A 20,824-nucleotide genomic window follows, 5' to 3' on the forward strand; every position below is an offset into this window, starting at 1 on the left:
TCTTTTTAAACAGAAGTCCCTGTCCTTAATCCTCCCAACAGCAACCCAAAGCTCTTGGGATGGAGTCCCAGCTCCATAACTCAGCGTGCAGGGCATTGCCTTAGCAACCGCCGAGGCCTCCCTTCACGATGCAGCCACACGGAGCCGACTCCAGTTCCTAGGACGGCCACCGCTCTGCCTCACTCCTGCCATCATACATGCCGTCTTCTAACCATCTTTACAAACTCCCAGGAATCTTTTAAGGCCTTATTTTTAAAGAACTTCCAGAAAACCAAGCCTGAACCCTTTTCTGGTTATGGTACCACGAAATTGGCTGCCTCACCCATTAAATTCTAAACTTGGTTGGCTTGTTCACCCTTGTTATCTCTAGTACCTGGCACAAAGCAGGGCCTTGATACATATTTCTTTAATGAATAAATGGAGGTTTGGCCTCCGTGGGTGGGAGAGACCCATGTCGTGTCCACACAGGATGTACCTCGTGGTGCCAGTCAGTTCTACAGGACGGCATAGAGTGGAGACTTCAGCAGCTTCCCCCTTGGATAGTGTTCCAGGCTGAGAGGGGTCAAAGTCAGGGTGTGGCCCACCAACCAGGATACTCTGGTGATTCATGAGAAGATGGCCAAGTTTCTTATGGATTTTTGCTCTGTTATGTCCAGGCTCTACCTGAATCTGCCAATGCCCACTCGTCACCTCCTTCCTGTCATCTTCCTGCCCCCTCCTCCTACCTGCCCTCCAGGCTTCCTCTGCATGGATGTGATTACTCCAGCTGCTGACAGTTTTAAGAACTGTGTCAGAGGAATGCCTTCTCCAGGCAAGATGGAGATGCTGAGCGTTGTGAGATTTCTTCCCTGGAAGATGTCCTATGAAGCTCAGGCATTTCTGCAGGTTGCTTTCACTAAAACAGCTTAAAAGATGTTTCTTGAAGGCAAAAATCAGTCAATTCCAAATGATCTAAGTCTTTTTCTAATCTGGACTAATAAGAGAGACATTAACAGCTAGAAAGGACCTATCAGAACAGTGGAAACCCTATGAAGCACTGATGAAATCTGTTTGATTCAGTTACCAAAACACAGGGCTGTCCCGATCATCCTTGACTGTGTAGTACTCCTTATCAGTTTCAATGGCTTTGGTTAGACCAAAGTCCCCAATTTTCACTTGGTGTTCACTCTCAACAAGGACATTTCTTGCTGCTAAGTCACGGTGAACGTATTGCCGAGAACCCAAATAGTCCATCCCCTGAGGGAGAGAAGAAAAGGCAGAGCACATTGCTGAAGGTCAGTTCAGAGTGGATTCTGTATCTACCACTTCATAACAAAAATATATATATAAATGTCATTTCATTCACATATCACTTTTTTTGTTTTTACTTCTTTGCAAAAATAGTTAGACCAACCTGATTCCAAGAAATACACATTAAAGAAACCATATTAACAAATCAGTTCACTTTCTTAGCAGAGGCTAATTTTCAATCCAAATCATGCAGAACAAAATTAACTCAGTACAATTATTGGAAATTATTTTCCACTTGCAGCCTAATTACAAACCAATTACCCAGGACAGAGTGCCTGATTTATAAATTTTTACCAGGCTCTTTTTTTCTTTTTACCTTACAAATCTGAACGGCATATTTTAACTGCTGTTTGAGGTTAATTTTGTTCTTATTCTTTGGAAGATACTCCTTAAGACTTCCCGAAGGCAGAAATTCCATGATGAGCTTAATACCGTTTCCTCCTGTTTAGAAAAAAGAAACGAAAAAACAAAAAAACCCATCAGTACAAGGTTGCCAAACGAAGAAACTGTGGGAGTGAAGGGCACAGGATCTGGAGACAGAGGACCTGAATCACAGGCAAGTGGCTTAACCTCGCAGGTTTCAGAGTCTTGGGATCCTCAGCAGTGAACAGGGTACCTATCCTAGGGTCATCAGCGCTCACTGAGACAACACAGTGTTCTGCAAACCACTAGGCAAATGATGATTTTTAAAAATTATGAGCCACATCATCTCACTACCAATTTTAAAATATAATACGTGAGTATTGTACTGGCTTGTAAAAAAGATACACTTATTAGTAAACACTACTTGCCACCTTGATTTAGAAAACTAGAAAACGAAGTACCCTGCTTAGTGCTGCATCAAAAGAACAGGGAAAGGGGAGGAGTGGGCATCAGTTTCATCTGGTCTCTGTGCCCTCGTGTGCAAATATCAGGACAGGGGAAGTCCAATCCCCAGTGTGGGTGTAGGAACAGCCAAGAGAGACAATGCTGGAATCACCCCCCGCCTGGTGGGGGGAGGCTGGGCAGCTTTCCCGGGAGCTCTGCAGCTGCTGGGGGTTCTGACAGTGCATACTGCTTTGAAGCCCTAGAGCTCCAGGGGCCATCAGCTAGCACTCAGGCAGCCCAGATGAGGCCAAGGGCACTGCCTGCTCAGCACTGGCCTTCAGTGACCCCAGATAGTCACTCAGTCTTTAAACCAACCCCACTTTGCACAACATACCGTCTTCTGTGCAGATGCCTTTATACTTCACAATGTTCTCATGATAAAGGTTTCTTAAGATTTCAATTTCCTTCTTCAGATCAGCTATGTGGTTCCCTCCGCTCTCAGGCTTCAGGGATTTGACGGCCACCTGTTCCCCTGTATTGTCCCCCTCAGGGTCATACCTGCAGAGCTCGACCTTCCCAAAGTGGCCCTGGAGGGAAAGATGCATGTGCTTGATCAGAGAAGCCCCGGCCTGGGCCAGCGGGACACACTCCAAAGATGAGCCTTGTTCCTCGTGCTGTTCCCCTGAAGGCGGGGGTGCATGCACAGTCTGCCCGGCAGGCAGCAAGCTCCTACTTGGGCTCTTCCCCACTTGGCTTACCTGCCATTCCTTCTTCTATTACTGAGCTAAGACAAGAAAAGGATCAAGTAACTGGTGAACCAACACATCAATCCCAATTTCCATGAAAGTGTAACCCAAAAGGAAATGGAGGTTATTTCTGGACATGCAGGACAACCTCGGCATTCTTTGACAGCCCTGGGTCCATGCTACAGGAGGCACCACAATGTGGCTACAAAGAGCAAGGCACGAGGAGTCTTTAGAAGACGTGGATTAGATCCCAAATAAGCCACCTGCTAGTGATTCGAGCCTGGTCACCCCACCTTCCGAGCTGGCTCCAGAGGTGCTCAATGTACACAGTGGTAATAAACCTTTGGGGATGCTGTGAGGAAGCAGGAACACTGTGCCTGTAGAATGCCCAGCACTCGGCCTTGGCACATGGCGGGTACTCAAGGTGGCACAGCCTTTATTAACTACAGAAAATCTATATAAAGATGCAAATTCTAGTAGCTTCTCTAGTCACATTTACTATCAGGAAACTGCCACCCAAGGTCCAGAGGAAAAGCTAAAATTCTATTTTGGGGTTCTGTGAAATAAATCCATCCCTCATTTAAGCAGCCTCACAGGATATGTATTCCCAGAAAAGTCAGAGGTAGGGACTTCTCTATTTCCACCATATCTATATCCATCCCCCATGGATGGATCCCCCGCTTTTCATTCTCTTTGTCCCTTAAGAGACCAAGTCTCCTGAGGGAGCTGATCAATGTCCTGTGTGCATGGACAGGCTGCCACCGTGTGTCAAATGGAAAAACACACAATCCTAAAGAAAACACAGTAAGATGCTTTCTCCTATAAACTTTGACCCAAAATGAGAGAGAATGGAGAGCAGCTTTAGATATCCATAGAGGTGAAGTGGTCAGCAGGGACTCGAGTATAACTTGCCTCTCCCAAGTCACGGATTCTTTTTAAGAACCGCTTTTCAAAATGTGTGGGATCCACTTCAGTTGCTGGCTTTTTTTCTGATACGATGTCTGGATCTAACAGAAGAGAAAAGAAAACATGTTAAAAAGGAGTGATTGCCTCTCACAGACTCCTTGTTATCCCTCCCTCCCCCGGGCATTGGCTGGTCTTGGTTAAACAGCTCAAGGCAGAGTCTTACTCTGCTCTTCCAGCTTATTGATGTCTCTCATGATGGCTCGGAAGAAGGGTCTCTGGTTGGGGTCGTAGTTCATGCAGCGGGTCATAAGGTCAGCTAGCTCCTTACAAGACGGGGTCACTGGCCTGCACCGGCTTTCATAGAACCTCTCTTTCTGCAAAGAAGAGGACCACATGAAAGAAACCAAAGGAACCACTCACAAACCTTTTAGCCCCAGGTCAGAAGGAGTTACCTAACAATCCCTAATTTAATTCCCAACACCTTTGCTTAAAAGTAGACGTCATAAACGTGGGTGCTAATGCTGCCTTTCTCTAGCTGTGGGAAATCTTAGTCCTGGCTACTAAAATAATCCGAATTCAAGGAAAACAGGCAGTATATCCCACCCAGTCCCAAATAAGCTGTATTCCAGCAAAGTCATGCCACCTTCTGGAATATAATTTGGCAACATGTGTAGAAATCTTCAGATTCTGCAAACTCTCATTAATTGCAATTATTGAACGACTCAGAAATAAGTCAGACAGAAACAAAGATTTATGTTTAAAGATATTCCCTGCAGAATTAGACAGAACATTACAAATTTGAAAACAACCTCAATGCCAAATATAAAATTAGTTAAATAAATCAGAGTTTAATGAAACAATGAACTCTTACATCAAATTAGTAAAAACTGTAAGACTTATTTAATCGTATAGCAAAGTACTCACAACATTAAATGAAAAAAATATACAACATTAAATGAAAAAATAACTATCTAGCATGGTCCCAAGTTTGTTTAAAAAAGAGAGATATAAACAGACTGGAAGACAATATGCCAAAGTGCTAAATATTAGTTAGGGGTGACCAGAATATAATATAATTTCTTTTTTAAAAATAGTTTTCTCGGGCCTCCCTGGTGGCGCAAGTGGTTGAGAGTCCGCCTGCCGATGCAGGGGATACGGGTTCGTGCCCCGGTCTGGGAGGATCCCATATGCCGCGGAGCGGCTGGGCCCGTGAGCCATGGCCGCTGAGCCTGCGCGTCTGGAGCCTGCGCGTCCGGAGCCTGTGCTCCACAACGGGGGAGGCCACAACAGTGAGAGGCCCGCATACCGCAAAAAAAAAAAAAAAAAAAAAAAAAAATAGTTTTCTCTGTTTTCTAAATTCTCATCAACGGGGTTAACACTTTAAAATTCTGAAACGAATAATTGATGCCCTTTTAAAAAAATTAACTGAATTTGCTACACTTTAGGCTCTGGTCTGTAGCTGACTCTCAAGGGTACTAGTTTCTCTTCTGGTCCCTGTGGGTCCTAGGGTGGGGCGGGGGCAGGCCCCAGAGGAGAGGAGGAAGGTGGGTTGGAATTAAGGAGCTCAGAGCTCCCCCTGCCTTGGAGTGTCTCTCACTCTTCCAGGCTCCAGTAGAGCCAGGGGGAAAGGTCACCCAACCCACCCAAGGGTACCTGGGAGAAGTGACAGACCCTCCTTTATCAAAGGGACAGACCTTTCCTTACACCATCTGTATTCTGCTCAGTCCTGGGTACACAGAAGGTGCTCAATAAATACTGACTGACAGCAAAGGGTATGCTGTTTTGTTTCCAAGGAAGTTAAAAATAAAATGACTCCCAAAAGCCCCAGCTGAAAATCCTAAATACAGATCTATGGATGTGACGGTTTCTCTGTTGGTTTTAGCTTAACTCCTCTTTCCCAAGTCCATGTTTACCTGGCAAAAGGCTAACAGGTTAAAGGTTCTTTCGCCTCTCTGGTATCTCCTCCACGAGCACCCTCCACCCTGGATCCTCACTGCCACTTCCTGGTTCAGACTGTCGCCACTGAGAGCCTCAGAGCAAGAGGCCTCTCCTCAGCCTGTCCATCCAACCACCATCCAGATGAACTGTGCCCAGTCTGGCCTCCGAGCACCTGGCTCCCCCACCCAAACCCTTCAATGCCCCACATCACCCCAGTAAAATTCTGCAGCCTGGCATTCAGGGCCTCTATACAATCCGACCTCAAAGGACCCTTCCCACCTTTTTACCTGTCATTCCTCTCCACACTCCAGGCAAATGAAACTGCTCCCTGTAGACAACTGAAATGCCACCCTCCCTTGGACTTTGATCATTCCCTCCCAGCTAAAAGTGATGCCTGCCCCTCTAAACACACAAGACACACCCTAATAATCAAATCAGTGAGTTGGGATCAGTGGTCCTTCACTGTAACTTTCACTGCTTTATCCCTTTGGCGTTAGAGCCTCCACTAGCTTTCTGCAAGTGAACATGAGAAAGGGTCAGCCTCGAAGTTTTGCATTCTAGCTAAGGAACCCGGGCCTTGGGCCACCTGCATCTGTTACCTGACCTGTAAAACAGGGGTAATGACATTGCCCTACCCAACATGCAGGGCTCTTAAGGTGATGATTTCAGATATTATGTGTGGAATCCTTATCGCTGTTTTAGCCCAACTCTCCTACTACACCCTAAGGTCCTCAAGGGTAGGCAAGGCCTGTGTCTGTTTCATTGTGAACCCCCAGCTTTAACTTAGGACAACACCTGGTACACAGGAAGAACTCAATAAATATCTGGGTGTTAACTTTGCAATGCTATAGCGATCTATTGAGTACACATTGTGTACCTGGGACTCTACACGCATTATTTACTTAATCTTCACAACAACCCTGCAAAGTAGGTATTATTTATTCCCATTTTACAGATGATGAAACCAAGGCCCAAGGAAATTAAGTAACATTTGCGAGGTCACACAGGCAGTGTAAGCTTGTGGAGGAGAGTCAAACCCGTGCCCGTCTCCTCCCACAATATGAGGCTTCCTGATAACTCCTGAGACACCCATGAGTGTCCAAGGGGTCCTCACTCAGCTCACACCCTGGAAAGCAACTCACCTCAATCAATGTCTTGTCTTTCAAGGGGATCTCGCCATTGTAGCAGATCTCCCAGAGCGTGGTTCCAAAGCTCCACTTGTCAGCGGCCACACTCAGGTTCTTGGAGTCTTCAACACACTCAGGAGCGATCCACGGGATTCGTTCTATGCACTCTGGAAAAGACAAGAAACATTTACAGATCAGTTTCTGCAATCACCTGGGGAATATATCACTGCCATTGCAGCAAGAACTGGGAGTCAACAAAGAAACTCTTTCAAGTAGTGTTTTCCAAACATGGGCCATGGCTGCCCTGGTCCTGCAGGGAGTTTGTGAAAGGGGCGGTTTTCCAGGTACCCCAGCCCTGGCCCTTCCAATGCATCTGTCTGAGACAGGGCCTGCAGCTGTGTCTGTTTAACACAAACTCCCCAAGAAGGTCGTGTGAGTCAGTATTTGAAGCTGTGGTCTCAGAAACAGCAAAGCACCCCAGGGTGGAAGCCAACACCCTGGGGAGGGAGAACGGGGGCACATGGACAAAGGCTTAAGAAAGAGAAGGCCGGGGAGAAGAGGCCGACAGATGCAGAGCGGGCATGGGCTTACCCCCATACTCTGCATATCGCCCTGCAAGGGCCCAGGGGTGCACTGGTATCCCACGTATGACCTACACGTAGAGCGTGACCTGTGCGGCACCGCTTACAGTGTCTCAGCTCCCAGGTCTGCCCTTTCCTTTGGAGTCCTCAACTCATGATGACCTCATTCAAAGAGAAGCTGCCAAGACCATAGCAATCGCTAAGGTGCCTCCCCAAACTGCTCACTAACTACAGTGGATTTCTTGTTTTGTTTTGTTTTTAATTTTTATTGTAGTTGCTTACAGTGGATTTCAAAACAAACACAGGTAGGACCCAGGTCCCACTCCTCCTGACACATCTCTGACCACCCCAGACCCTCGGCCTCCCCCTGAACAAGGTGCTGCCCTGGCACCTTAAACACAGCTCCTTCACTGCAAGACCAGACCTGCCCCAGCTCAGCTGTGTTTCTCCTACTGCACAGTCAGCTCCTTGAGGGCAGGGACGGCCCCTCCATCGCGTGACACCTCCCCTGCCCCCAGGGCTGGGCAGGAGCACAGACGCCTTTTGCAGAAGTGTGCTTTCTAAAATGAGGCAGAACCCCAGCCCAGCCCCCTTCCCTGCTGGCCTGGCCCTGCCTCAGGGTGGGGGGAAAGGGATGGGTGGGGCAGGAGACGGGAGGGAGGGAGGACACACCTTGCCTGGACAGCACAGTGACGGGGATGCCAGGGTCACTGAGCTTGATGAAGGGGCCGCACTCGCTGTCAGTGCCCTCGCGGGCCAGGAGGAGGTTTTTAGTGCACACGTTTCCATGGACCAGATCTTTATCCTCCTGCAGAGTGAAAAGGCAGAGCTCAAGCAAAGTTGCCCATGGAGCTGCCCTCCTTCCCATGGTCTTTCCTGTTTCCCACAGGTCATAATCCACATTCCCCTTCCCCAGCCCCAGCCAGACCCGGGCAGCTTAGCTCTCCCGCCGATGATCTGTGTGACTCCTGTATATTATATAACGTCCCTTTACTCCAGTTACCTCATCAGTCAACCAGGGATAACAATGCAGCATGCCTCATAGGGCTTTTTTGAGAATTAAAGTGATTATCAGAGCCTGAAAAACACCTGAACAGCTGAACCATGGTAAGCACTCAATAAATGTGAGCTACTATTGATGCTAATAGTATCGTTCACTCATTCAACAAGTACTGTAATATTTCTACTCTTATCATACACTGCAGTATGGAAGTCAGTCCTCTAAAGTGATAAAAATTTCCCTCTAAGCAGGATTCATAAGTAAGCACACAGAATAGCCCAAGATGATGGCTTTCACTAAGCACCAGGCACACATGTGTTTAGGTGCAGAGCTGGGCCCTCCAGCCTGCTTGGCTGGTACCTCCTTCCTGCCTCCCCACATTCTGGTTCCTGATGGGGACCACCACAGACATCAAACATACTTACCAAGTAACTCAGGGCGCTGGCCAGCTGTTTGGCAACTTTGAACTTCCAGGGTGTGGTGAGGACATCACTTTTCCGGTGCATGAAGAGATCCAGGGGCCCTCCCTCCACAAACTCTTCCACCATGATATCTACAAACACAAGAACAGCCACACCTGCAACCTTCTGTCCATCTGGGACAGCACCCTCCCTCATCCCCTTATGAGAGCTCACTTTAACGGCTGGTACTCCGCCTGGGGGTGCCAATGGTAGAGTGCTTCAGAGTCGGACGGGCCTGGGTTCAAGCCCTGCCTGGAGCTCCTTCTACTCTGACTCTCTGGGCAACAAACTCAGCTCACTCACTCCCCACCTCCCGAGTCTAGCACAGCGTAGGGCCCAGAGCTGGCAAGAAGTAAACACTCAAGAAATTAGTGAAAAACAGATGGGATCTAGTTCCATGTCCACTATTAACTTAAGCAACCGACCTGCTCAGTACTTTGAATTCCTTGATTGCAAAAAGAAAGGCAAGAAGCCTGGGCGACATGAGGGGGGGTATCAGGTCCCACTCATCTTCACAGCAACCATGCTCCCTGGCCAGGGCCGACTTCCCCTTCCAAAGAGAATACACTTACTCTCCACGTCTCGGACACAAACGCCATAGAGGTACACGATGTGTTTATGGGAGACCTGTCTCATCATGCTGGCTGCCTCAAAGAAGGCCTGCGGGAGAAAAGGACAAAGAAATGTCAAGGGCCGGCCTGCACTGGTCTGATCCTAAAGGGGCTCAGCTGAGAGGAAAGTCAGTGGATTCCAGGAAAGGTCACCACTGTCCTCATCCCAAGCCCTGAAACTACTCCCCTGGCCTCAACTATCCAGAGGCACTGCCAAGCCTCAACTGTGAGGGCCATCTAGCTGGGACATAGGACTCATTTAGAAAACCTAATAGGATGCAGAGCCAGGCTGGCAGGATAGGCTGGCTGACAACGTCCCGATTCGATACTCATGTCCACCACTTCCTCTTCCTTCAAACTTTGGGAAATAACGTTTGACACTATGTTAGAATAAAAGGAAAACCAAGGCAGCAGATGTCTGTCAAGACTTGGCTTTACCACTCTCTAACAGTTTGTGGGATCCGGGGTAAGTCATTTTACTGCTCCGGGCTTTACTTTCTCAGACTCTGAAGTGACAGCCTGGACTGCATCAGGCACTTTGAGACCATTCAGCTAGAGTCTGGGGCTCCACGGCATCGCCACATGGACCTCTAGGAAGGAAACGGGAGAGAGTGGGACGGACAGGGAGGGACAGGCCCAAAATCAGGGCAAAGGCTCTTCTTAGCCCACTGTGCTCTACTGGTTCCAGAAATGAGGGAGGGGAGAGGGTGGGGTTGTGAGGAAGACACTTGCCAGAGAAATGTCCCTGTGGCTGGGGTCTAAGACTTTGAGGATCACTTTTATTCTCTTCTCTTCAGAAGTGCCTTCGTCATCCTTGTAATCCGTGAGGGTCCCAGAGTAGATGTGTGTCCGCGTGCCTCTCCCAAGGTGCTCGCCCTGAAGGAGGAAGCAGGAGGTTAGGGTGACCACCCCCTGGGGCTTCAGTGGTGCCAGAGTCTGGGACTGAGTCCTCAGTGGGAACGCACATCAGCAGGGATGGGGCAATGGCAAACGGGCCCCAGGAGCTCAAGCCTCTCCAGTGCCTGGTCCTGCCAGGCCTCCAGAGGTAACAAAAAGCTACTTGGCCAAACACGGCTGTGGCACTCCCTGGGCCCCAGGAAATAATCCTCATATTCTCTGAACAGCAACCCGCTATCCACCTCTAGGAACAGCCTGGGGCCGAAACATAACCCTGACCTTTCACAAAACTTCCAACAGTGCCATCAAAAACAGCCACCAACATCAGCCCCCCCCCAGGCCTCCAGGCTCCTCAATGACAATGAGCCCACGATTTCCCCTCCAACACCTCCAAGGTGACGCAGCCTCTGCCAGAACAGACTCAGAGAGGACCTCCCTCCCCCCTCCCCCAGGAGGCTCCTCCACTCACAGGCTGGGGTACAAAGAGATCAGTCTTGTGAGCCCTACTGCTTGCTGGCCTTTTAACTTCGAGACCTCCTTTCATCACGTTCAACCGGCACCCACTTTCTGTAAATGCATTAACAATGTACCTGCCTCGTAGGGTTGGTGTAAGAATCAAATGAGGAACTAGGTAGAACAGCTCCTGGCGCACAGTGGGTAGAAGCCAATCCACTGGGCCAGTGTGTTTTGTCTGATCGCCCTCTCACACCTAAACTATTCATTTTCTATCCATCTACCTGATGCATGGGTGCACATGTGCATGCTTTCAAATCAGTGATACAATTTATACATGCATATGCCCTAGCAATCCCCAGAGGAAGGTGATGTAAAGACAGAGGTAGAGACTGGAGGGACAGGCCTCAGTTTCCCCACATATGAAAAGGGATAATAAAACCAAATGAGCAGCATAAGAACTAAATGAGATCATCTGCTCAAGGCCCCGAACATATAATGATCTGTCTCTAAGGCCCTTCCAGCTTAAGCTTTAATAATTATGGTTTAAATACTCTTAATATTTGAAAATCAAAATGTGATTCATGAAACTCAGGCATTGTCAAGCTATTGACACTAACCCCACAAAACTTATTATTTGGAGTTCTATTATTCTATTATCCTAGGACCGCCTATAAATGCAGAAAATGCATTGTGGCTGACTTCCTCAGCTGATTTCTGTCTCCCTCAAGAATGTACACAATCGTTAACCGGGTATATTAATTTGCACAAACACCACCATTTGTCTTCTGTCATAGCAGAATGGTGATACATCCGCCCTGTCTCCTAGATCCTGGCAAGGTCCTGTGACTATTCATTAAAGCTGCATGTGTCATGAAGCGATACATCAAGATTATGGGAAGTTGCGTTCCCAGAACATCCCACAAAAGCCATATGCTTTCAGAATAATTACTCTTCCTCGGAAGGGGTGCTTATTCCAGGGCCAAGTCATGGCTCTGAGCTGTCAGGATTCCACAGCAACCCGGAAGCCCCTGCGTGTACCACCTCAGCCTCCCTCCATGCTGCGCCTTCTGCCTTTGTCTAGCACTTGTCCATCCTCTGGGGCTCTGCTTTGATGCCACTTCCCCCAGGAAGCCACTGCTGTCCCCCCAAGACTAGGTAGGATGACCATATGACAGTCCCACATCCTGCCATACTTCCTTACTTAGGGCTTGTCTCCTGGTGGTATAATTATCTGCTTAAGATAGACGAGAGTCTGCCTCGCCCACCGGACTGTGAGCCTGCTGAGGGTGGCAGTCATGCCTGGCATGGGCAACTCTGCTCAATCATTGTTGGCTGAATGAACGCTGGAGGTGCAGAGGGTGGTAATCTGCCCAGAGACTCAGGGGCAAGGACAGAAGGAAGACCCCAAGTCCACGTCAAGTTCCAGGCAGAAAAGAGGCTGGGGTACTGCTGATCTGCCATTTTAATCTCTGGACACAGCTCTGATAACCACCCGAGGGACAGAACAGAAAGCTCTGGCCCTCAGGCCCGCAGTGAAGCATTTACGTAAGTGAAGCGAGGCAGTTGCAGCTGTGGACTTCCACTCCGTCAAAACCTCCCCAACAATTTCAGGGACCGGCTTCAAAGAGTAAATGAACAAGCCAGCCCCACGCTTGCCACCCTCCGCCAGGCTCCTCAATGACAATGAGCCCACGATTTCCCCTCCAACACCTCCAAGGTGACGCAGCCTCTGCCAGGCAGTAAGCGGCCTATGTGGATTCCTTCCCTCCAAGGCTGCCGACACGCCGCCCCCTTAGCCTCCCCACCCCGCGTGTGGCTCTGTGTAAGGGGCTGGGGAGGGGGGTGCAGAACAGAAAGTGGGGATTCCATGGGCCTCACACCCTAGCAAGGACCAAGGGCAGCTACGACGGAAACTGGGCCTGCCTAAGGCTGCAGACTCTGGGCAAAGGCCTCCCAAGGCTGGGACACTGGTCTGAGGGATCTGATTATCAAGACAGTTCTCCTCCAGGGTGCATCTCCTGCTCCCTCACTGTGCTCTATGTGCCCCCAGCTTTGCTCCTTCTGGAAACGTCATCAGAAAGCCCAGGACTGAAATTCAGAAGTGCTTTTTCACACAGCATGTTTTGGGACAATGAGGGTCATCAGCCCATACTCCCCTGTGGAGACCTGTCAGCCTTCCCACCAAGTTCTCCAACTACTTCTACCTGCAGAAGACCAGGCATGGAAGGTCCCTATTACCCTAGATAACCCTGCAAAACTTGACTAACCCAGCTCTTTCAAGGAGAAAGCAAGCCTCTAGGGCGCATCAGCAAGGCTGGGTTGGACAGCAGGGAACTGGGTGACCAGCTTTACCTATGAAGGGGAAGGCTTGCTCTTTTTCCACCAGGGTCTCCCCAAACCCGACTTCATCCTCCCCACATTCCCCAGGCTTTTCTGCTGTGGGAAGGCAGGACCAGGGCTGGACCTGCAGCAGTGACTCACCTGCATAATATCTTTCTTGAGGATCCGATCAAAACTCAGCTGGCTCATGGGGTAGACAGGCTGCCACTCCTGGGCTTTCTTGGTGGCCACCAGCAGATTGGAGATTTCTATGGAAGAGAGAGAAGTCTGAGAAGAGCAGTGAAGGTCTGAGGTCCCAGTCGGCCAACATCTGCTGGGCCATGGGCTTGCTGAATACATACTTGTGCATTTGTTGGTTCAGTCATTCAACAAATATTTACTAAGTACTTGATTCCCACCCTCCAGGAGCTCACAGGCTAATAAGAGAGCCAATACGAAACAAATAATTAACCAATCAAAATCTGTGCAGCTATTCTTAAAGGGCAGGTACAGGCACTCCAGGGTTGACATAGCAAGATCTGTCCCGGTAAAAGAGGTCAGGGGAGGAAATGAAATGTTAAAAGCTGAGAATGGAAACCCCAAGAATGTAGGGCCTGTGTCCATCTTATTTCCTGCTCTACCTCCACAGCCTGGTACACAGTATGCACTCAATAAATACTTGTTAAATGTGTAAATGAATAATCAGGGTGTGGGCTGAAGGATGAGAGCTAAGGATGGAGGAAGCACTTTGGGAGTGACGGGAACCAAAATTGGGGAGTGAAAAACACAGGTTTTGTGAGGAACAGGGCAGGTGACCCCAAAAGAAGGTCGCGCCTGAGCCTCTCTGGGCTCCCAGCAGCACCTGACAACAAGGAGGCACTTACTAAATCCTGGCTGAATGTACAGATTTGGGGCAGACCATCCCCCAGATTCTACTGATTCAAACAGCAAACCAAACCCATTACAAAACGTGCTGAGCAGAGTCAGCACACGTGGCTAACTGGGAATTTATAATCCACGGAAGCTGCCTTCCCTCCATGGAGCCACTGCAAGCTCCAAGGTTATCATGAGGGAAGAAAGCATCTTCCACATTCGAACTAGTAGTGCGAGTATTCTAGGAGCCCCTGAAGGTTTTTATGTGTTCATTCACTAGCTGCGAGTACCGGGTCCCTACAGTGAGCCAAGTGACTCAAATCCTCATTACCCTGCAAGGCAGGGTTTTTCTTTGGTTTTTTTCAGCTCGTATTTTCTGATTGCTTTCTCTGTGCCAGGCACTGTCCTAAAGAGCTTTGTACACATTAGCTCCTTTGTCCTTATGACAATCCTATGAGATACATAGTATACTTATCCCCTTTTACAGATCAGAAAACAAATTCAGAGCCATTAAACCATTTGCCCACAGTCAGGCTTAGGATTCATGCTGCATTCAGGGCTGGCTCCAGTCTCTTACCTCCACAGACAGCATATCTGGCCCTAGTGGGGGGTACAAATCTGGGAGCCAAAAACTGGTTCCGATACAGACTCCCTTGTTATCATATCCTGGTACTCCCTTTTTCAGAGTCTCCTCTCCTTCATTCTGTTATCCTGACTCCACCCTGTTACCTGGGTAAAATCAGGTTCAAACAGGCAACTCAGGACTGCCCTGATGGAGAAAAGACAGCAAACATCAAGAAAGGGCCACTTGAATGGTGCCCCCAAGGAAGGGTCTGGGCAATAGAGCCATCAAGGAAATCAGTAGGATGGCAACAGGAACCATTTATGGGCTGATTATTTGCATGGCCACTTCAGGAAACATGGCACTAGGGTCAACTGTGTGAACGGGGAAAGCTGCTAAACCTCCATGAAATCTGTTTCCTCACTAGAAAAATGGGGGACACAGTCATGCCCCTTGTTGGGTTGCTGTGAGGGATAAATGAGATGACACACCTTCTGAAGGGCTTACTTCAGTCCCTGGTGTGAGGTGACTGCCCCATGCCCCATGCCCAGCAGCAGCCACTGTGACGATGACCAGTGTTACATCTGTTAGCACCGTCATCCTTGCTGTACCAGCTGGTTCCTGAAGCCTTGGCAATAATCTACAGCAGTCTTCAGTGTCAGAGCTGGATGGTGTAGAAATCAAGCTCCAAGCGTGACTCCATGAATGAGGACATGAGAGGACCTGTGGCGACTGGTCAGTAGGTCCTGTGGGCCCCTATCTCCTTCTTAACACGGTCACCCTCAGATTTGGAGAGCGGCAGTGGGGCTAGGCAATGCACAAGAGATGTGGACTTTCTTGACTGTCACACCCACTCTGAGTGGCCACCTCCTTTTTATTTATTCCATGAGGAGTTTCTTGGTTGCATTTTCAAGTGTGAAACCCAGGTTGGGGTCTGGCCATCAGAAGCCTGTGCTCAGAAGGGCCGAGGCACTGAGGAACCCAAAATGGCATTCTCTTTAGTTTTCATGATTTCACCACTTCTCTAATTTGCAGGTGGCAGAGGGAAGACAGAGGGCTTCTGAGGGCCTATGTGAAAAAGCCGCACACACAGGGCTTAGTCTAGCTCTCCCATCCACAGCACCCTTATCCCCAGGGTCAGGAGAACTGACCCCCACCCCAGAGTCTTGGACTGATGAGTGCACCTGTAACTTTGCAGAGTGTTATGTAGGGGAAAGAGTTGGGGTCAGAAGACGTGAGTTCAAATCCCCACACTTCCTCTAACTACCTAAGTGATCTTGGATAAGTATAATGGATAACAACATACTCTGGTTTGTTCTGAGGATTAAATAACTTAAAACATGAAAGAACCTCAAACAGTGCCTAGCAAATTTAAGAATTACTCACGTGATAGTAGCCACCATCATCATCATTATTAGTTACTGCTACTCTTTCTTTTTTTTTTTTTTTACTGCTACTTTTATTGTAACTACTAGTGATACTACCATCTGTGTGGTTTTGAGCAAGTCAGTGAATATCTCTGATCCTCAGTTGCCTCATTTTTATAACAGCTATAAAGAGCTACTGTGCAGATTTTTTTAATGCAAATATGCACATAAACTGCTTGGGACTGGCAGGTACCCACCAATATGGTAGCTACTGCTGTAATTATTCACTCAACAGACATTAGTGAGCACCCATTCTGTGCTGGGCACTGCACTTCCCATGAATCATTGTGGTGAGACCCAGATCCTGTCTTAAGAGTTTATAATCAAAGTGGAGAGACAAACACTGAACACATTCAGTGCAGAGTTCCAGGAGCCTCAACAGAAGCCGTGAGAAGGGTTCAGTTCTGTTTCTGTGCTTCTCCCACCACAGCCACTGGTTTCCAGCTCTGGGCCAGCAGGGGTGGCATCTACACCAGAAACCTCCCCAGCTAATCCCAGCACAGAAATCACATCCCCGCCTCCAAACTGCCGCTACCTTCCCGCTTCCTGTGGCTGCTGTTCTCCATTTCCTAAGCCTCACCCAGAGCCCACTAATCCCTAGGAAAGTGAAAACCGCCTCTAATATCTGGAAGGAGAGATTATGTGAGTAAATGGGGCTGTTGGGCTCTAAGGTTATAGTGCACTCCGAGGTCTCACAGCCAAGTGGCAGATGTGTTTTTACCTTTGCAGAATATCTTCAAGCACAAAAACAAAGGCTGCAGTTACTCCCCAAGGCTGGCAGGAAACCCTATCTGAGCAACAAGAACACAGAGTCTTTCCTCTTTCACCAGGCTCAGTGACAGTGTCTTACTGGGAGACCAAAAAGTGATTCAAACATCAAGAACCCAGGCCCCTTTTTGTGCTGGTGTTGCTTCTTCTGCCCACCCCTGTCATAAAGACTCACAGATGCATTCTGTTATAAGACAGACTCCTCAGAGTATCTTCGACCACACTTGCTAGGGCCTCAGGAACAACTGTGCTGCCCTTTCCTTGAGGCCTGACTCCTTCTAAGGGAAGGATCTGACATATGGAGGGCAGTACCTTGTGGCAGAGAAACATCAAAAAAAAAAAAAAAAAAAGCCAGTATTCAAGGGATCTGACACAGGGCGAAGACCTGGCACTCAAACCCCTTTGACCTTGGCCTTCAGTGAGGCCCACTTCACTTCTCCAGGCCTCAGTTTTCTCTTCTATAAGATGGGACTCTTGATCAGGTGACCCCTACATGTCCTTCCAGTTCTCACATTCTAAGAGGTGATGAATCCACCTGTAGGACATCAATAACACTGTTGATGGGGCTTAAAAAAGAGCAGCCAATCACTGGGAATTCTACAAAACATACAAAGAAGAATTTACACCGGTCCTTCTCAAACTCTTCTGAAAGACTGAAGAGGAGGGAACACTCCCAAAGTCATTCTATGAAGCCACCATCACCCTGATACCAAAACCAGACAAAGACACCACCAAAAAAGAAATTACAGGCCATTATCTTTGATGAATAAAGATGCAAAAATCCTCAACAAAATATTAGCAAATGTAATCCAGCAACACATAAAAAGGATCATACCCTATGATCAAGTTGGACTCATCCTAGGGTGACAAGAATGGTTCAACAAACACAAATCAATCTATGTGATACACCACATCAACAAAAGAAGACAAAAACCACATGATCATCTCAATAGACACAGAAAAAGCATTTAATAAAATTCAATCTCCATTCATGATAAAAACTCTTACCAAAATGGGTAGAGAGGGAACATATCTCAGCATAATAAAAGCTACTTATGACAGACCCACAGCCAATATAATACTCAATGGTGAAAAGCTGAAAGCCTTTGCTAAAATCTGGAACAAGACAAGGATGCCCACTCTCACCACTTCTATTCAGCATAGTGTTGGAAGTCCTAACCACAGCAATCAGACAAGAAAAAGAAATAAAAGGTATCCAACTTGGAAGGTAAGAGGTAAAACTGTCATTAAATGCAGAAAACCTGAAAGACTCCACACAAAAACTACTAGAACTGATAAACAAATTCAGCAAGGTAGCAGTATACAAGATAAACATACAGAAATTGGTTGCACTTCTTTACACTAACAATGAAATATCAGAAAGGGAAAGTTAAAAAACAATCCCTTTTAAAATCACATTAAAGGGCTTCCCTGGTGGCGCAGTGGTTGAGAATCTGCCTGCTAATGCAGGGGACACGGGTTCGAGCCCTGGTCTGGGAAGATCCCACATGCTGAAAGCAACTGGGCCCGTGAGCCACAACTACTGAGCCTGCGCGTCTGGAGCCTGTGCTCCACAACAAGAGAGGCCGTGATAGTGAGAGGCCTGCGCATCGCGATGAAGAGTGGCCCCCGCTTGCCACAGTTAGAGAAAGCCCTCGCACAGAAACGAAGACCCAACACAGGAAAAATTAATTAATTAATTAAAAAAATAAAAAAAATAAAATAAAATAAAAAGAGTGCAATGATAAAATGTATAATTAAAAAAAATCACATTAAAATAATACTTAGGAATAAACCTGAACAAGGAGGTGAAAGACTTACACACTGAGAACTATAAAACATTGATAAAGGAAACTGAAGATGATTCAAAAAAACGGAAAGATATCCCACGCTCTTGGATTGGAAGAATTAATATTGTTAAAATGGCCATACTACCCAAAACAATCTACAGATTTAATGCAATCCCTATCAAATTACCCATGACATTTTTCACAGAACTAGAACAAATAATCCTAAAATTTATATGGAACCACAAAAGACCGAGAATTGCCAAAGCAATCCTGAGGAAAAAGAAGGTGGAGGCATAACCCTCTCATACTTCAGACAATACTACAAAGCTACAGTAATCAAAACAGCACAGTACTGGCACAAAAACAGACATATGGATCAATGGAACAGAATAAACAACCCAGATGTAAACCCAGACACCTAAGGACAATTAATCTCTGACAAAGGAGGCAAGAATATACAATGGGGAAAAGACAGTCTCTTTAGCAAAGTGGTGTTGGGAAAGCTGGACAGCCACATATAAATCAATGAAGTTAAAACACTCCCTCACACCATACATAAAAATAAACTCAAAATGGCTTAAAGACTTAAATGTAAGACATGACACCATAAAACTCCTACAAGAGAACATAGGCAAAACATTCTCTGACATAAATCATACCAATGTTTTCTTAGGTCAGTCAACCAAGGCAATAGAAATAAAAATTAAAATAAACAAATAGGACCTAATCAAACCTATAAGCTTTTGTACAGCAAATGAAACCATAAACAAGATGAAAAGACAACCTACAGACTGGGAGAAAATATTTTGTTTGATCTGGGTCTCAGAGCATCACGAGGGGATGCAGCCTGGCTCTGGCTTGAAGAGACTGACCTCGGGGCTTGGGCTGGCAGCAGCGCTTCAGCACAAAGCTGATGTTGTCCGTGCGCAGTATCTGCTTCTTCAGGTGGCTCATGAGGTCTCCAAGGCTGGGGAAGCTTCGGTCCGAGCCATGCAGGCTGTAGCGGCCCTTCTGTACCTCAATCTGAAAGTTCTTGAACTGCTTCTGGACACCCAGCAACTGCCATTCAAGAAAATAATCAGAAAGGATTTGTTTTAAAAAGGGCTCAAGCAAATCTCTCATGGGTATGTATGATGTCAACAACAGGAGAAGCTGGGTAAAGGGCATACAGAAACTCTGTATTATCTCTGTAATGTTTCTGTAAAACTAAAATTATTCACTAATAAAACAGCTTATTATAAGTAAAAGAAATAATAACTAATAAAGGAGATCCAGGAGAAGGCACTGATAAAAGGGAGTTAACACCAAGGAGACAACCTAACAGCAGTGATTTCTACAAGAGAATCTCTTCATTTTGGCACTTAAGATGAACTTCATGAAAACACCAACCTCACAGGACTGTTGCTAAGATTATATGGCAGGGCCCGTGTAAAAAAAGTTAGTAAGCACTGTTATAAAGGTTAGCACATATTATGCATGAAATAATAAGTATTACAGAAAAATTTATCCAGGAACTCCCTCAAACTGAGCTCTTCCAAGAACCTCCTGGGAGGTGGCAAACAGCTGTCTGGTCTGGTTTCCAAGTTGTATGGTGCCCCATAGAGGAAGTATAAGCAGAAGTTTTCCTTCATGACAACTTCTGTACAAAGGGAACTATTTTAGTGGTTAAGAATGAGGGCCAGGGGCTTCCCTGGTGGCGCAGTGGTTGAGAGTCCGCCTGCCGATGCAGGGGACACAGGTTCGTGCCCCTGTCCGGGAAGATCCCACATGCCACGGAGCAGCTGGGCCCGTGAGCCATGGCCGCTGAGCCTGCGCGTCTGGAGCCTGTGCTCTGCAACAAAAAAAAAAAAAAAAAAAAAAAAGAAAGAAAGAGGGCCAGAAAGATCTACTCACACTGTAAACTAGGACAAGATATTTAAAATCTTAATGCCTCAGTTTCTTCATCTGTTCAATGGGGATAATACAACCTTATCTCATGGGGCTGGTGTAAGGCTTAAATGAGAATATACAGGAAAAGAGCTTAGCACAGTGTCTGGTGAGCTAAAATAAATAGTAGGAGTAATCCTATCTATGGTTCCTGTTTTCCCCAGGTAATCTGACACCAGGTAGACTATGTTACTGAATCACTGACATTCTCAGTACAGCACAGGTCAATTCCACCTCAAAAGGTGGCTGGGCCGTCTCACATCTGTGATAAAAATATTAAATTTCCTCCAAAGACTGGCAGAACGCAGAAGAAAGGGATCCTGCCAAGGCAACAGGCCT

At 47.2% G+C, this 20,824-nt stretch overlaps 1 protein-coding gene across 4 annotated transcripts in view; it reads right to left on the reverse strand.

Annotated features, from left to right (window-relative positions):
- JAK1 (Janus kinase 1) overlaps nt 1-20,824 on the reverse strand; it is a 138,569-nt gene that overhangs the window by 3,485 nt on the left and 114,260 nt on the right. For all 4 annotated transcript variants that reach the window (XM_060089909.1, XM_060089907.1, XM_060089908.1 and 1 more), the window contains 12 exons: nt 19,432-19,618; nt 13,302-13,408; nt 10,200-10,343; nt 9,429-9,516; nt 8,821-8,948; nt 8,068-8,203; nt 6,830-6,981; nt 3,973-4,123; nt 3,756-3,850; nt 2,492-2,684; nt 1,607-1,731; nt 1,064-1,236 (listed from right to left, as the gene is read on the reverse strand). In XM_060089909.1, coding sequence (XP_059945892.1) covers nt 1,064-1,236; nt 1,607-1,731; nt 2,492-2,684; nt 3,756-3,850; nt 3,973-4,123; nt 6,830-6,981; nt 8,068-8,203; nt 8,821-8,948; nt 9,429-9,516; nt 10,200-10,343; nt 13,302-13,408; nt 19,432-19,618 — 1,679 coding nt within the window. The remainder of the gene's footprint in view (nt 1-1,063; nt 1,237-1,606; nt 1,732-2,491; nt 2,685-3,755; nt 3,851-3,972; nt 4,124-6,829; nt 6,982-8,067; nt 8,204-8,820; nt 8,949-9,428; nt 9,517-10,199; nt 10,344-13,301; nt 13,409-19,431; nt 19,619-20,824) is intronic.

Source organism: Mesoplodon densirostris, chromosome 2 (assembly GCF_025265405.1).
Source record: "Mesoplodon densirostris isolate mMesDen1 chromosome 2, mMesDen1 primary haplotype, whole genome shotgun sequence".
NCBI lineage: Eukaryota > Metazoa > Chordata > Mammalia > Artiodactyla > Ziphiidae > Mesoplodon > Mesoplodon densirostris.